General features: G+C 44.1%; 1 protein-coding gene and 1 long non-coding RNA gene across 4 annotated transcripts in view; one reads left to right on the top strand and one right to left on the bottom strand.

Annotated features, from left to right (window-relative positions):
* Positions 1-2,530, bottom strand: part of LOC104680576 — a 65,186-nt gene extending 62,656 nt beyond the window's left edge. Inside the window, exon 1 of the long non-coding RNA XR_750474.1 lies at positions 2,391-2,530. This is a non-coding gene — a long non-coding RNA (uncharacterized LOC104680576). The remainder of the gene's footprint in view (positions 1-2,390) is intronic.
* A 244-nt stretch (positions 2,531-2,774) lies between these two features.
* On the top strand, positions 2,775-15,834 carry DPPA4 (developmental pluripotency associated 4). Of its 3 annotated transcripts, none has more exons than XM_010386595.2 (7): positions 2,775-2,879; positions 6,116-6,239; positions 8,042-8,202; positions 8,289-8,339; positions 10,830-11,118; positions 12,851-13,049; positions 13,912-14,291. In XM_010386595.2, exons 2-7 carry the CDS (start codon positions 6,173-6,175, stop codon positions 13,946-13,948), a joined length of 804 nt encoding a protein of 267 aa, XP_010384897.2. In that variant the 5' UTR covers positions 2,775-2,879; positions 6,116-6,172; the 3' UTR covers positions 13,949-14,291. The 3 variants fall into 3 exon arrangements, with proteins under 3 accessions (XP_010384897.2, XP_030794120.1, XP_030794115.1); XM_030938255.1 differs by having other exon boundaries at positions 2,838-2,879; positions 6,189-6,239; positions 13,912-15,834; XM_030938260.1 differs by lacking the exon at positions 10,830-11,118 and having other exon boundaries at positions 2,825-2,879; positions 12,858-13,049; positions 13,912-14,200.
* Positions 15,835-17,303: the final 1,469 nt, after the last annotated feature.

Genomic DNA, 17,303 nt, shown 5'->3' with positions numbered 1-17,303 from the left:
AGGTCAGGAGTTCAAGTGCTTGGTTAACATGGGGAAACCCCATCTCCACTAAAAGTACAAAAATTAGATGAGTGTGGTGGCATGAGCCAGTGGTCCCAGCTACTCTGGAGGCTGAGGCATGAGAATCGCTTAAATACAGGAGGTGGAGGCTGCAGTGCCACTGCACTCCAGCCTGGGTGACAAAGCGAGACTTCCTCTCAAAAAAAAAAAAAAAAATTGCACTTAATACATTTTTATTCAATAAGTGAATGGGAGATTCGGTTGTTCAATTATGAATACTTTTTGAAATCAAGATAGAAGTGTAGGCACTGGAATTATAACATTAAAAATAGCAGTAAAGTTTTTCTTTTGACTACCAAATATTTGTAGGAAATTTTACACACAAAATTAGTTATTTCTCAGAAAACACAATAAACTTGGAGTTATTCCTACTTTACATTTGAAAAACCAGTGCACAAATAGGTTGCACTCTGCTCCAAACTTCCTATAAATTACAGCTCCAACAAACCTGACAAAAAGATATTTGACTTTTTTTTTTTTTTTTTTTTTTTTGCTTTTTCATGAGGAGAAGGGACAAGGTCTGGCTCTATTGCCCAGGCTAGGGTGCAGTGGCATCATCACAGCTCACTGCAGCCTCAAATTCCTGGGTTCAAGTGATCCTTCTACCTTAGTCTCCTGATGGAACTACAGGCACGTGCCACCACACCCAGCTAATTTCTTTTTCTATTTTTTGTAGAGACAGGATTTCACTAAATTGCCCAGGCTGGTCTTAAACTCCCGGGTTCTGGCAGTCCTTCTACCTCAGCCCCCCTAAATGCTTAGATTACAGGCAGGAGCCGAACATATGTGGCTTTTTGCTTATTTCCAGAACTCAGTAATATTATTTCCAGTTATTTCCAAACATTTTAAATTAAATTGTACTAATTTATTTTATGTATAGGATGCCAGCTAACCCATGTTTTAAATGGTTGGTGTAATTCTTTTAGAATTGCGTTCCCAGAAATAGTAGTGGACCCAATAATTTATAAGTGATTAATCCCAGTATACACTCCATCTGTTCATACCAAATTAGTTTGTACCTTGCCCAGAATTAGATGTTTCAGTGCCTCAGTTTATTTTAAATTCAGAACTCCAATTATTCTGTTTGTTTGTTTGTTTGTTTTGAGACGGAGTGTCGCTCTGTCACCCAAGCTGGAGTGTGGGGGCACCATCTGGACTCACTGCAACCTCTGCCTCTCCAGCTCAAGCAATTTTCCTGCCTCAGCCTCCTCACTAGCTGGGATTACAGGCACGCACCACCATGCCCAGCTAATTTTTGTATTTTTAGTAGAGAACGGGTTCTCCATTGTTGGCCAGGCTGGTCTCGAACTCCTGAACTCAAGTGACCTGCCCACCTCAGCCACCCAAAGTGCTGGGATTACAGGCGTGAGCCACCACGCCCAGCCCAGAACTCCAATTATTCTGAAAGTTGCATTCAATTACACTGAGAAAAGAAAGATGATTCAATTATACACTCTATACACAAACCTTAACTAGTAAGTCATACTGGTGGTTATCAAAGGCTGTGGTAAAGAATTGTTAAATCAAAGCCCTAATATCTCCCCGATGACCTCAACTCACCTGGTTTCCTCTTTGCCGTCTTGGGGGTTGCCCAGTCCACAACCTGCACTTCCTTCTCCATTCCTGTGCTCCGTTTACTTACTTTCTCTGTCTGTGGATTTCTAGCCTGTGAGCAGATTACTAACACCATTTGGATTAAAGATGGTCTCTTATTTATCATTTTAGGACAAGCAATGAGATGTAGGAAAAAAATACAACAAAGTAAACCAAAGAACGAAGGAGACTTTGGACCCTGACAAGGGAGGATTTCAGTCGCACAGCCACTGCTTCCTTCACTTCACATCTCTTGACAACCTGACAGGGAGCATTGATCTGAGGAAGGATTTTTCAAATTATTTTAAGGAGAAAAACTTGAACTTCTTTGGGAGTCAGTAGGTTAGGGGTTCACTTACTGTGCTATTGGAAAAGTTACCAATAAAATTTAATACCAAACTTTAGTCATATATAAAATAGGGAATAATAATGACTGAGTTTTAAACCCTCAATTTGAGATATAAAAAAATACTTGGGCTGGGAGTGGTGGCTCACGCCTGTAATCCCAACACTTTGGGAGGACAAGGCTGGAAAATCACTTGAGGGCAGGAGTTCGAGACCAGCCTGGTCAAAATAGCGAGATTCCCCACCCACATCCAACTTGCCTTCTACAAAATAAATAAATAACAAATACTCTATAGACTTTAAAAGCTACTATTATTAGTTCGTTGGCAGATGAAATGATGCTCGGTATTAGTACAGAGAAACCTGGAGTTTTAGTTGGTTGAGTGATTTACTTAGGAAATGGAATGTATTTGGTACAAGAAAATAGCTTTCTTCAAGCCGCCAGCCTGGTCCCTGAAGTCTACTGTTTACACAAGTCCCATTATTAAATCCCTTCACACATCCTGCTCAAGTCTCTGGCCACATTTTTTTTTCTCCCGGTAGAATCGTTCTGAAGGAGTCCTGAACCTCCCAAAGTCTCCGGAACCATACTTTGGATAATTACATTTAAAGTGCACAGAAAAGCGCCAGGAATGGTATTAGTAATTCAACCCAAAGGTCACCCCATGAATAAGAAAGAATGCAATTTTAGCATTTACAAATTGTGGGGGAGGGAACAGACGGGGAGAAGAAAAAAAGAGGTGAGGAGGGGAGAAAAAGGGTCTTCGGGCGGCAGGAAGTGGGAGGAGACTTTGCAAACAGCAATCTTAGGGCTGGGGCCATTTTGGAAGCATTTGCGAGGCTCCGCTTCTACAAGTATGGAGAAGGCGAAAGGCAAGGAGGTCAGTATAGTTTTAGTGGATTTGTTTTCTATCTTTGTCTTCGTGTTTCTGTCTTCCCTGGGCACTCTTGATTTTTCTTTTGAGGAGAAAAGAATGTGCCTTCGAATTGTCTCTTGACTTTTTTTTTTTTTTTTTAAGAGTAAAGCCCAAGAACATGATTGCAGCCTGGTATATTGGAGTGAGGAGACAAGAAATGAGGTTTTCTAGGGTTAGTTGAGGAGGTTGAGGGTATCAAAAGATAGGGGGAAAAAAAGAGGCCGGGCGCGGTGGCTCAGGCCTGTAATCCCAGCACTTTGGGCAGCCGAGGCGGGCGGATCACCTGAGGTCGGGAGTTCGAGACCAGCCTGACCACCATGGAGAAACCCCGTCTCTACTAAAAATACAAAATTAGCTGAGTGTGGTGACGCACACCTGTAATCCCAGCTACTCGGGAGGCTGAAGCAGGAGAATCGCTTGAACCCGGGAGGCGGAGGTTGCGGTTAGCCGAGATCGCGCCATTGCACCCCCAGCTTGGGCAACAAGAGCGAAACTCTATCTCAAAAGAAAAAGTTAAAAAATTAGGCTTTCAGGTTAGTTTTGGAACAGGGTCTCTCACTTTGTCTCTCGGGCTGGAGTGCAGTGGCACCATCACTGCTCACTGCAACCTCGACCTCCCAGGCTCAAGCGATCTTCCCACCTTGGCCTTCCAAAGTGCTGCTGGGACTACAGGCGCGCGCCGCTGCTCCCGGCCGGGTTTTCTGTTTTGAAGAGGCTTTGTCCTGTCAGAAAGAATTAATTGAATATCGGGGCTAGAGGGAAATGGTAACGGGAGAAAAGGGTGGTAGGAAGAAGTAATTGAGCTGAGGCTGGAAAAGAATGAAACCCCTTAACTTCCTTTAGACGGACACAGATCCCAAACCAAAGGTCCTGAGACTGAATTCGTCCCGTTTTCCCAGCGTCCTTAGGACCTGGACCTAGGAGTAATCAGAAGCCAGACATTGACAGCAACGCAGACAGAAAGTGAAGGAAGGGAGGCTTTGAGACGTTGCACAGGCCCTGAACGGCCATATCCGAGCGCTCTCAGGTCCTCTTGATTTGAACCGGGTCATTTTTAACCGTCTCGGTTTTAGGTCATTTGTGAGGTCCAAAGTGAGACTTTATGTCAGGGTTATGCAAATGTAAATTTCAAATCCAAATGTAGAACTTCTGTAGAGATGTAAAAATGCCATACAAATGTTAATTTGTCCAGTAATCCACCCTGAAAAAGATTTAGATTTAGGAGAAATTTTACTATTGTGGTTTTTTTTTTTAATGAATCGAGTTTCACTCTGTTGCCCAGGCTGGAGTGCAGTAGCCGATCTCAGCTCACTGCAGCCTCTGCCTCCCGGGTTCAAGCGACTCTCCTGACTCAGCCACCGGATTAGCTGAGATTGCAGGCGCGCACCACCACGCCCAGGTAGTTTTGGTATTTTTGGTAGTGATTGAGTTTCGATATGTTGGCCAGGCTGGTCTGGAACTCCTGACCTCCATCAGTCAGCCCACCTCGGCCTCCCGAAGTGCTGGGATTACAGGCGTGAGCCACGGAGCCTAGCCTTGATATTTAAATTTTCATTTATATCTAACGTACTCTTAATCTGTGTGTCTTTGTTACCTCTGATCCACAGTTTGTGTCTGAGAAGTAAATTGTTGCCAGATTGCTATGAGAATTAAATGAATGAAAATAAGGAAGGCCAAGACCAGGCACAGTGGCACATGCCTGTAATCCCAGCACTTTGGGAGGCCGAGGCAGAGAATTGCTTGAACCTGGGAGGTGGAGGTTGCAGTGAGCTGAGATTGTGCCACTGCGCTCCAGCCTGGACGACAGAGCGAGACTTCTCTCAAATAAAAAGAATATAGGGAGCCCTTGGGCGCGGTGGCTCACGCCTTTAACCCCAACACCCCATCTCTACAAAACATTAGCCAGGCGTGGTGGTGCCTGTAGTCCCAGCTACTCAGGAGACTGAGGCAAAGGATCACTTGAGGAGGTAGAGATCCGAGTGACCGTCCTGCCACTGCATTCCAGCCTGGGCGACAGAGCAAGCCTTTTTCTTTAATAAATAAATATTTTTTAAAAAAAGAATGAAAATAAGGAACATATCAAAGCGAATGCCTGGTATGAGACGGGATCAATATATGTTACTGTCTCTGGATTAAACAACTTTTCTCCACTCCCACTTTGCTTCCTTTGATTCAATTAACCAGTATTTATTGAGTGCCTATGATGAAAAGGAAAGAAATGCTATCCTTGTGGAGCTTATAGTCAAGAGGAGTGTCAATCATTAATCAAATCACACAAACCAATTTAATTGCAATTAACAAGTAGTAGAAATGAGACAGTATGTAGTAGATTTGTCTGGAAGGACTAGAGGGGGTTCCCAGGTCGAATAACACTTGAGGTGAGACTCTTAAAAGAGGAAGAGTTTTAAGGTATAAGATTTTAAAGTGTAAACAGAAGTAGGGTGGAGGTTGGGGCTGAGGAATGTGTAACAACTTTGGAAAGGAAAGGAATTACGTGGCTGGAGCTTGGGTAGGGAGAGCAGTGTGAAATAGGAGGTAAGAGTCTGGTAGGTAATGTTAAAGACAATTATTTTTATGCTGAGAGCAATAAACCACTGAAACGATGTAAACTTCATAGTGTCACTCTGCCAACAGTGTTAGAAAATAATTTATTTGGAAGGGGTCAAGAATAAAGGATTGGGGGAAAAAATTCTTCCAGGTGAGAGATGATGGAATACAGTAGGTGAGTTAAGGGCCTTTCTTTCTTTCTTTCTTTCTTTTTTTTTTTTTTTGAGACAGTCTCATTTTATCACCCAGGTTGGAGTGCAGCAGTGCAGCCTCTACCTACCTCCCTGGCTCAAGTGATTCTCCTACCTCAGTCTCTTGAGTAGCTTGGGCTACAGGCATGTACCACCATGCTCAGCGAATCTTGTTTGCTTTTTGTAGAGGCAAGGTTTCACTTGTTGCTCAGGCTGGTATCCAATTACTGGACTCAAGCGATCCTCTTGCCTTGGCCTCCTAAAGCACTTGGATTACAGACATGAGCCACCACGCCTGGCCTGCATGACACTGTGTATTAAGATGATACCCAGAGGAGAATTCACACTGCCAGTGGAGTCCAGTGACTGCCTTGGTGCCTCAGAAGCGAGTTATCTTGAGGCAGGTAGTGTATGTGTGGTTTGGACACTAGAGGAATGACTGACCAGCTCCTCTGTTCCCAGTAGACCTTCACAGAGAAGTCGAGGGAAGAGGATCAGCAGGCTTCTAATCAACCAAACATGATTGCTTTGCCAGGAACATCAGCAAAGGGAACCAAAGAAAAAATGTCTGTCAAAGGCAATAAAGGTAAGAGGTCTTCAAATCCTCAAATCCCACTTTCTCAGGTCTTAGAAGCTGAGGAAGTTTTCTGAAGAAGAAAAGCCAGGGAAGAAATTTCCATCATATATTGTGCAAATCCTATAGTTCATGGAAGTCTAGCTTAAATTGCACCTTCCTGAAGCATCTTTTGGTCACCATTGCCCTAACCGATCCCCTCCTATCTTCAGACTTCCACAGCATATTTGGTTCTGTTGATCATTTTTTCCTTCACTTGCTACTTGGAGTTAAGAATTTCAATGTGCAATGATTTGGGAACAGACAGCTGTAAATTTGAAGACCCATTCTTGAAACTGGACTTCCTATTCTAAAAATAAGTTTGAACAATATCTACCTTTATTTGGGTGTGGGAATGGAGTGTTAAAATGTACATAGAATAATTAAGTGAAGTACTTAGACTATGCCTAAGACGTAATATGTACAGAGTAAACCCTACTAACTGTAAGTGTCATTACAGGCTGTGTCTTTTTTTTTGAGACACCAAGACAGGGTGTTGCTCTGTCATCCAGGCTGGAGTGTGGTGGCACCATCTCAGTTCCCTGCAACCTCTGCCTCCCTGGTTCAAGAGATTGTCCTGTCTTAGCCTCCCAAGTTAGCTAGGATTGCAGGCGTGTGCCACCATGCCTGGCTGATTTTTGTATTTTTAGTAGAGATGGGGTTTTACCATATTGGCCAGGCTGGTTGTGAACTCTTTGCCTCAAGTGACCCATCTGCCTTGGCCTCCTGAAGTGCTGGGATTACAGGTGTGAGCCACCAGACCCAGCCTTAGACATTTTTTTGGCACGATCCTGGCCCACTAAAACCTCTGCTTCCTGGGTTCAAACAGTTATCCAGCCTCAGCCTCCCAAGTAACTGGGATTACAGGCATGTGCCATCACGCCCAGCGAATTTTTTTTTTTTTTTAGTAGAGACGGCATTTCACCATGTTGGCCATGCTGGTCTCAAACTCCTGACCTCAGGTTATCCCCTCACCTCGGCCTCCCAGAGTGCTGGGATTACAGTGTGAGCCACTGCGCCTGGCCAAATATCTTTACTGAATGAAGGATGAACAGAAACAGCACAGCTAAGGAAGCATACCTGCTATGAAACCAGAGTGCTGCCCTGAGTAGGGTGGGCTGGCAGAATTAGGGATATTAGTGGTTGCCTGTGTAGCATTGTCAGGTGTTGAGTTTGCTTTGTGGATAGAGGACACCACTGAGTATTATCTCAAGTCTAAGACAGCGGTAATTCCCCTGGGATGGAAGTGCCATCTCTGGTGCCACCACCTGGGTTCTGTCGATTAAAGGGTTCACAAAGGAGCACGTGTACTTGAGTAGTGGGGAGATCTAGGAATAAAACTGGGATTTAGAAGTGGTAAGTCCTAGGTTTGAGAGGGATTGAACTATTAATAACTAAAACTGATTTTAGGCTGGGCGTGGTGGCTTAGGCCTGTAATCCCAGCACTTTGGAAGGCCTAGGTGGGCAGATCACAAGTTCAGGAGTTTGAGACCAGCTTGGCCAACATGGTGAAACTTCACCTCCACTAAATATAGAAAAAAATTAGCCGGGCGTGGTGGTGGGCATCTGTAATCCCAGCTACTCAGGAGGCTGAGGCAGGAGAATCGCTTGAACCCAGGAGGCGGAGGTTACAGGGAGCCAAGATCGCGCCACTGCACTCCAGTCGGGCGACAAAGCAAGACTCTCTCCAAAAAAAAAAAAAGTGATTTTACTTTTGAAATTCTGAAAAGGTACACAAACTTAATTACTACTAATTTGATTCCATTCTCCTTCAGTGCTCTGTCCTAAGAAGAAGGCAGAGTACAGTGACAACCCCAGACCTCAGAAGAAGATACCAATCCCTCCATTACCCTCTAAACTGCCACCTGTTAATCTGATTCACCGGGACATTCTGCGGGCCTGGTGCCAGCAATTGAAGCTGAGCTCCAAAGGCCAGGTGAGGGCCTAGGCTGGGGATGGTACTGCTGGGAGGAAGGGTAGGAACCTTACTTGCCTTACTAACTCAGTTTTCTGTTGTCTTAGAAATTGGATGCGTATAAGCGCCTGTGTGCCTTTGCCTACCCAAATCAAAAGGTAACTTTTTAAAGGATGTATGTTTCAGTGCTTATCCTAATTACCTATTGTAGCTTCAAAAGTGAGTAAAGGAACTGTCGTAGCCTCTGCTTGTCCCTCCACCCCTAATTCTAAGAAAGAACTTACCATGTTCTTTCCCAAAGTATTTCCCATGCCTACTTTCCTTTTTTTTTTCTTGAGATGGAGTCTCGCACTGTCACCCAGACTGGAGTGCTGTGGCACCACCTCAGCTCACTGCAACCTCCACCTCCCGAATTCAAGCAGTTCTCCTACCTCAGCCTCCCAAGTAGCTGAGATTACAAGCGCCCGCCACCACGCCCAGCTAATTTTTTGTATTTTTAGTAGAGGTGGGGTTTCACTATTTTGATCAGGCTGGTCTTGTACTCCTGACCTCGTGGTCTGCCCACCTTGGCCTCCCAAAGTGCTGGGATTACAGGTGTGAGCCACCGTGCCTGGCCTTCCATCCCTACTTCTCACCAAGTCTGCAAAGAATAATAAAAATGAGGCAGCCCAGCCTGGCCAACATGGTGAAATCCTGTCTCTACTAAAAATACAAAAATTAGCCAGGTGTGGTGGTGCATGCTTGTAATCCCAGTTATTCAGGAGGCTGAGGCAGGAGAATTGCTTGAAACCAGGAGGCAGAGGTTTCCGTGAGCCGAGATGCACCATTGCACTCCAGCCTGGGCACAAGAGTGAAACGCTGTCTCAAAAATAAAAAGAGGGGGGCCGGGCGCGGTGGCTCAAGCCTGTAATCCCAGCACTTTGGGAGGCCGAGACGGGCAGATCACGAGGTCAGGAGATCGAGACCATCCTGGCTAATACGGTGAAACCCTGCCTCTACTTAAAAATACAAAAAACTAGCAGGGCGACGAGGCGGGCGCCTGTAGTGCCAGCTACTCGGGAGGCTGAGGCAGGAGAATGGCGTAAACCCGGGAGGCGGAGCTTGCAGTGAGCCGAGATCCGGCCACTGCACTCCAGCCTGGGTGGCAGAGCAAGACTCCGTCTCAAAAAAATAAATAAATAAATTAATTAATTAATTAATTAAATAAATAAAAAGGGGGGGAGGGATTGCATTGGGAGTTATACATGATATAAATGATGAATTGATGGGTGCTGACGAGTTGATGGGTGCAGTACACCAACATGGCACAAGTATACATATGTAACAGACCTGCACGTTATGCACATGTACCCTAGAACTTAAAGTATAATAAAAAAATAAATAAAATAAAAAATATATATATACTCTAACCTAGTAAAAAAATAAAATAAAAAATAAAAAAATAAAAAGAGGCAGCACTTAAATATTTTTAATTGACAAAAATTGTATATTTTTATCATGTACAGCACATGGCTTTGAAATACGTATACATTGTGGAATGGCTAACTCAAGCTAATTAATACATACATCACTTTACATACTACATTATTATTATAATTATTGAGACAGAATTTCGCTCCACGCATCTGCTGCCTCCCGGGTTCAGACGATTCTCCTGCCTTAGCCTCCTGAGTAGCTGAGATTACAGGTATGCACCACCACACCTGGCTAATTTGGATTTTTAGTAGAGACGGCATTTCTCCATGTTGGTCAGGCTGGTCTCGAACTCCTGACCTCAGGTGACCTCCCCACCTCCCCCTCCCAAAGTGCTGAGATTACAGGCGTGAGCCCCACCGTGCCCAGATTCTCTTTCTTTCTTTTTTTTTTTAAAGACGAAGTTTCGCTCTTGTTGCTCAGGCTGGAGTGCAGTGGTGCAATCTCAGCTCACTGCAGCCTCCACCTCCTCGGTTCAAGCTATTCTCCTGCCTCAGCCTCCAGAGTAGCTGGGATTACAGTCACCGGCCACCACGCCTGGCTGATGTTTGTATTTTTAGTAGAGACAGGGTTTCACCATGTTGGCCAGGCTGGTCTAGAACTCCTGACCTCATGATCCACTCGCCTTGGTCTCCCAAAATGCTGAGATTACAGGTGTGAGCCACTGTGCCCGGCCAGCAATTTTCTTACTTTTTTGTTTGTTTGTTTGTTTGTTTTTTAAGACAGTCTCCCTCTGTCACCTAAGCTGGAGTGCAGGCTCACTGCAACCTCGGCCTCCCTGGTTCAAGTGATATCCCAGTCTTAGCCCCCTGAGTAGCTGGGATTGCAGGCATGAGCCACCACGCCTGGATAATTTTTGTATTTTTAGTAGAGACGCGGTTTCACCACGTTGGCCAGGCTGGTCTCAAACTCCTGACCTCAAGTGTTTTACCAACCTTGGCCTCCCAAAGTGCTGGGATTACAGACCTGAGCCATGTGCAGCCAACTGAGCAATTTTCAAGAAGACAGTACATTGTTATTAACTATGTATAGTTACCAAGTTGTACAATGGATCTCTTGAACCTAGACCTCCTAAGTGAAACTTTGCATTTGATCGAGAGCTCCTTAACTCTGAGGCCATTTTTGTTAGAATTTTAATCTTTATTTTTATCTTTATTATTTAACCCTTTCTGTAGGATTTTCCTAGCACAGCAAAAGAGGCCAAAATCCGGAAATCATTGCAAAAAAAAGTAAAGGTGGAAAAAGGGGAAACGTCCCTGCAAAGTTCTGAGACACATCCTCCTGAAGTGGCCCTTCCCCCTGCGGAGGGGCCGCCTGCCCTGGAAGATTCCACTGCTCTGCTTGAGGGAGTTAATACAGTTGTGGTGACAACTTCTGCCCCAGAGGCTTTGCTGGCCTCCTGGGCGAGAATTTCGGCCAGGGCGAGGACGCCAGAGGCAGTGGAATCTCCACAAGAGGCCTGTGGTAAGCCCAACATGAAGAGCTTATTCTGGTCCAGTGGAGAAATAAGCTTAGTAGAGATTAATGCCTGATACATTTTAGGGTATATCAAAATGCTTTTGAGGGCCGGCGATTCCTGGACTCTGCCCACAGAGTTTCTAATTCAGGTCTAGGACAGGACCTGAGCATTTACATTTCTTTCTTTCTTTTTTCTTTTTTTTTTTGAGACAGAGTTTCGTTCTTACTTCCCAGGCTAGAGTGCAGTGGCGCGATCTTGGCTCACCACAACCTCAACCTCCTGGGTTCAAGCGATTCGCCTCCTTCATTCCGCCTTCCTGAGTAGCTGCCATTAGAGGCAGGCACAACCATGCCCGGCCAGTTTTGTATTTTTAGTGGAGACAGGTTTTCTCCACGTTGGTCAGGCTGGTCTCAAGTTCCCGACCTCAGATGATCTGCCTGCCTCGGCCTCCCAGAGTGCTGGGATTACAGGTGTGAGCCACCACACCCGGCGAGAGTTTGCATTTCTTTTTTTTTTTTTTTTTTTTTTTTTTTTGAGACAGAGTCTCGCTCTGTCGCCCAGGCTGGAGTGCTGTGGCTGGATCTCAGCTCACTGCAAGCTCCACCTCCCGGGTTCCCGCTATTCTCCTGCCTCAGCCTCCCGAGTAGCTGGGACTACAGGCGCCCGTCACCATGCCCGGCTAGTTTTTTGTATTTTTTTTTTTAGTAGAGACGGGGTTTCACCGTGTTAGCCAGGATGGTCTCGATCTCCTGACCTCGTGATCCGCCCGTCTCGGCCTCCCAAAGTGCTGGGATTACAGGCTTGAGCCACCGCGCCCGGCCGAGAGTTTGCATTTCTAAGTTTTCCGGGCAGCACTAAGGATGCTGGTCTGGGGACCACAGTTTGAGAACCACTGCTTTAAATGATTGATGGCATCAGAAGGGGATAGCAGTTTGGTTTTCTTTCTTTTCCCTTTAAGCAATTTAAATTAAAAGTAAGATCTAAAATTAAGTGCCTGCAGCTGAGCCCCAGAATGGCATTAATAAGTTATTTAAAATATTTCCCAGTGTTTTCATTGTAAAATGGGTGATACCTACCTTACATGTAAGAATTACAGAAAATTACAACAAAAGAAGACAATAAACTGTTCAGTACAATCCAGTGTGTGTTCAGAGCTGAGGCCCCTGAGCTTATTTCATGAAGCCCTTTCCAGACACTCTGGGTTAGTCTTTCTACCATCTGCCCACCTACAACTATACTACTTCCAACTAGATTTATTTATTTATTTGAGACAGAGTCTTGCTCTGTCACCCAGGCTGTAGCGCAGTGGCGTGATCATGGCTCACTGCAAGCTCCGCCTCCCGGGTTCACGCCATTCTCCTGCCTCAGCCTCCCAAGTAGCTGGGACTACAGGCACCCGCCACCACACCCGGCTAATTTTTTGTATTTTTAGTAGAGGCGGGGTTTCACCGTGTTAGCCAGGATGGTCTCAATCTCCTGACCTCATGATCCGCCCGCCTTGGCCTCCCAAAGTGCTCGGATTACAGGCATGAGCCACCACGTCCCGCCTAGATTTTTAAGTTTTAATAGGAACTGTCTTGTATGCTTTTCTAAAGGAGAATAGAATAGAGAAGAGGTTAAGTTAGGATTTCAGGGTTCACATCTTGGAGTTGGTCAATCAAGGGTGATGGGCCATAATGCAGTCTTACATCGGTATGTCATCCTGGTGTGTGGATACCTGTCTCTCTCCTTCGCCAGGTGTCAGGTGGTGTGTGGTCCATGGGAAAAGTCTCCCTGCAGACACAGATGGTTGGGTTCACCTGCAGTTTCATGCTGGTCAAGCCTGGGTTCCAGAAAAGCAAGAAGGGAGAGTGAGTGCACTCTTCTTGCTTCCTGCCTCAAATTTTCCACCCCCGCATCTTGAAGACAATATGTTGTGCCCCAAATGTGTTCACAGGTAATTACCTGATGCTTTTCTACAAACTAAAAGTGGATGCTGCATTTTTAATTGCAGAAAGTCAAGATATACATTAATCTTATATAGCCATGTATTTCAGGCTCAAATTGTCAGTAAAGAGTTTCAGGAAAATCATTACTCAGTTAAACTAAGTTTATCCCCAGGAAACAGAAACTGTGTCAAGGTTTAACGCTTCTACCTGGAGACACAGAATTCTGGGAGCAACAAACATTATGTAATTACTACATTCAAAGTGTATGCCCTACACAGAAATAATGACTAGTAAAAAAGCTCTTCCTTTAAGTAGCCTACAGTCTAAACAGGGATGGTGCACATACAAACACCTGGAATAACATGATGAGTATCAAAGAAGAGATTCCTTAAGTTAAGGGAAGAATGGACTAGATGGAAAGGAGGGATCCGTAATTTCTCAGCCAGGGAAACATAGCAAGACCATCTCCCACAGGAGGAAGTGGGTGAATGTGTGATTGGCTTTTCCTTTGGGATATCCTGCTTTTTGCTGTATTTTGATAATCTCTCTATGCCAAGCAAGTTGAATAGAAGTGAGGAGGTCACTTTGGGTAGTCCTCTAATGACATACTTGGGTTTTTGGGAAAGTGATGCAAAGAGCCCCTCCAAGGCCTCTTGTCCATGGTTCGCACAAGTCAGGGAACATATTTCAGAGGCATGATAACTTGGCTGATGATCTTCATTCTCGAATGACAGCGTCACAATCTTGTTACCTATGATCTTAAAGTTGTAAGGGCAATTTCAACAGCATTCCAGCAGCGGGTTTCTTGGCTATTTTTGATATTTCTTGATTCTTACCTTTTTGAAAATAAACATTTTATTTGCTTTATAGGAACAAGGTCTTAATAAAAAGCCTCCAATGGGAATAGAATATCAGGAAAAAGGCCACATCTATGGTAATTAATGGCAGAAAGTCTGGAGAGTTGGATTCCGCGGGGCTGCTGACTGGTGAACTCTGGTCCTCTGCACACCTGTTTATGGACCATGCAGATTAGTGGGGTGGCAGATGTTAGCCTAAGAGCCCTAGCAGTGCCTGTTGCTTTGTGAGTGGAGATAGAGACTCTCAGATTTAAAAATGGGAAAAACATTTCGCAAATTACCAGAAATTGTAGTTAATATGTAGAAAACTCATTGATACTACTTTTCTAAAATAGACATGACTTCAGCAGCAGCTCTTTTTTGTTTTGTTTTGTCTTTTGAGACAGTGTCTCACTCTGTTGCCCAGGCCGGAGTGCACTTGGTGCAATCTCAGTTCAGTGCAATCTCTGCCTCCTGAGTTCAAGTGATTCTCCTACCTCAGCCTTCCAAGTAGCTGGGGTTACAGGCACCTGCCACCACACCCAGCTTTTTTTTTTTTTTTTTTTTTTTTTTTAGTAGAGATGGGGTTTCCCCATGTTTGGCCAGGCTAGTCTCAAACGCCTGGACTCAAGTGATCCACCCGCCTTGGCCTCCCAAAATGCTGGGATTATGGACGTGAGCCACTGTGCCTGACCTTCAACAGGTCTTTCAAGTGAGAAGTTCTTCAGCTGAGCATTGTGAACGAGTTGAGTAAAACGGTAGTTGGCTCTTGTGCTCAATTTTCTCTTCCTCTGAACACTGACTACTTTAGGAGCTGCTTCATTCCAATTGCAATTTCATAAAACGTAAAGTATTTTAAGGCAAAGAAAGGCCGTTCTCTCCCTCCCTCAAACACATGATTTTTAATATTCGAAACAATATTTTTCAAAGTTCTCTTAACCTGAGATTTCTATGGTTTGACTCCAGGATCAAAACACAAGGGACTTTGTATTAGTTCACTTATAATTGTTTTGTATATTTCTGGTGTTTAAAAGGTTTAAGGTTGCTTCTCACTCATAAATACATAATACGTTGAACTTAAAATGTGTTTATTAACCGATTCTCCATAAATAAAAATAAGATGTGTATATAAAATAATTCATCTGTTGTGTTTAGGGAACCGTATTCGTTGCATGCAAATTTTATTGTTAGTGTTCTTAACTCAAAAGTAGGAGTAAACCAAAATGTGTGATTTTTCTTTTGTATGACTCATTTGTTTGTTCTTTATTAGTTGGCAGTATGGGCCGGATCATTTGTTTTTAAAACTACTTAGGTATGATTGACATACAAAAACTGTACATATTTAATGTATCCTATTGAGTATAATTGATTTTTAATTTTTTTGTGTACTTCCTAAATTTATAGTCCAGTGAGTCTGGGAACAGATCTGTTTTTCACTTGTCCTGATTTAATGACAGTTTCCAACATTGTTTTGTTATTACAAGTACGGAATCTTTATTATTTTTATTTTATTTTATTTTGCCCCTTTAATGAAGACACTAAAAATAATGCACTGGAAGGAGTGGCAGAGTTGGAAAATTTGTAACCATCATAATTCAGATGTAATAGGTTTGGGAAAGAATCCTCAAAAATGTTAAAGCAAGGGAGGAAAGTTTGTTGAGAAGCAAGATGTTCTTCTCTCCTGGACCCCATTGGTTGTTGGTGGTCAGAATTGTTTAGTGTAATAAATAATAAACATTTTTTCTTATACTATGTGTATTGTTCGTTTTAATTTTGTTTCCTTTTTAAACTTATACTTTCTTTGGATGGGTCAAGTTTCTATTCCATTTCCTTCCTTTCTATTAATTTGGAAATTTCCTTTGCTTTATTATTCTGCTTGTAGATACCTCCCTGTTTCTAACACATTTCAATAAACTTAAATTTCTCTCTATATAAAATAAATTAATAATTGGAGTCTACCAGTAAGACAGTTTATTTACTCATCCTTCTTGCCCCGGCAAGATAAAACCTTAAAGTTACATAACTCGCCAAATCACCCTTATTTTCACAGGCCTCCCCCAAAGTTCCTATCACCACATTCATTTCCCCACTCCCTGTCTGCCTGCTATACTCCCAGAATACTAAGAGGAAGACAGTTGGAGCTATAAACTCCCTGTGTCTCAGATGAGTTCCCTGGCAGAGGCATGACATCTTGCTGTTTTGTGGGGGAGCTGAGAGAAGTTTGTATTCCCAGTTTCCCATCTGGATGTTAAGGTAACATTTGTACAAATAGGTCTGTGCCCACGTTGTAACTGGTGTGGGAAACCTGGAGCCAGCCTCCCAAATTTCTCTTGGCACCAAAGGGACATGGCAGCTTCCAAGGGTAAATGTTGGTCAGGGCCTCTGAACACATTGCTGATGCAAAGACAATTTCTACATTTAGGCACGATGGGGTTTATGGACACAAAAATTGGAGTTTAGCTACAGCTACCTTAACCAAGGATTCCAACTTAGCACCACCAGGAATGTTACAAACTAAAATGTCTTTTCTGATAAACAATGGGAAGTACACAATATCATTGCCAAAAAGATAATGTAAATCTAATCATGAGGAAACAATTAGTCCGGATTACACCTGTTGTCTCAGGCTAATTGAATCTACCTTGCTTTGAATGACACTTAGACATAGCCAGTTGTGAAGAGCCACAGGGGCCAGGGGCGGTGGCTCATACCTGTAATCCCAACACTTGGGAGACTGAGGCTGGCAGATGACTTCAGCTGAGGAGTTCAAGACCAGCCTGGGCAACATGTTGAAACCCTTTCATCAAAATACAAAAATTAGCCAGCTGTGGCGGCCTGTGGCCAGTAGTCTCAGCTACTGGGGTGGCCAAAATGGCCGGATTGCTTGAGCTGGAGGTCGAGGCTGCAGTGAGTCGTGATTGCACCACTGCCCTTCCAGCCTGGGCAGCAGAGCAGAGACCCTGCCTCAAAAAAAAAAAAAAAAGTCTGGAAAGAAAGTTAAGTAACAAGAGGACAATCTCTGTATTCAAATAAAGTTAAAATTGGCCGGGTGTGGTGGCTCACGCCTGTAATCCTAGCACTTTGAAAGGCCAGGCGGTGTGGATCACCTGAGGTCAGGAAGAGTTCGAGGCCAGCCTGAGCAACATGGTGAAACCTTGTCTCTATTAAAAATACAAAATTAGGCCAGGCACGGTGGCTCACGCCTGTAATCCCAGTATTTTGGGAGTCTGGCGGGGGCAGATCACCTGAGGTTGGGAGTTCAAGGCCAGCCTGACCAACATGGAGAAACCCTGTCTCTACTAAAAACACAAAAATTAGCTGGACGTGGTGGCACATGCCTGTAATTCCAGCTACTCGGGAGGCAGAGGCAGGATAATCGCTTGAACCTGGGAGGCAGAGGTTGTGGTGAGCCACGATCATGCCATT

The sequence above is a fragment of the Rhinopithecus roxellana genome, chromosome 1, assembly GCF_007565055.1.
Source record: "Rhinopithecus roxellana isolate Shanxi Qingling chromosome 1, ASM756505v1, whole genome shotgun sequence".
NCBI lineage: Eukaryota > Metazoa > Chordata > Mammalia > Primates > Cercopithecidae > Rhinopithecus > Rhinopithecus roxellana.
Note: the sequence above shows the minus strand (reverse complement) of the source record. Positions and strands in the feature narration are given on the sequence as shown.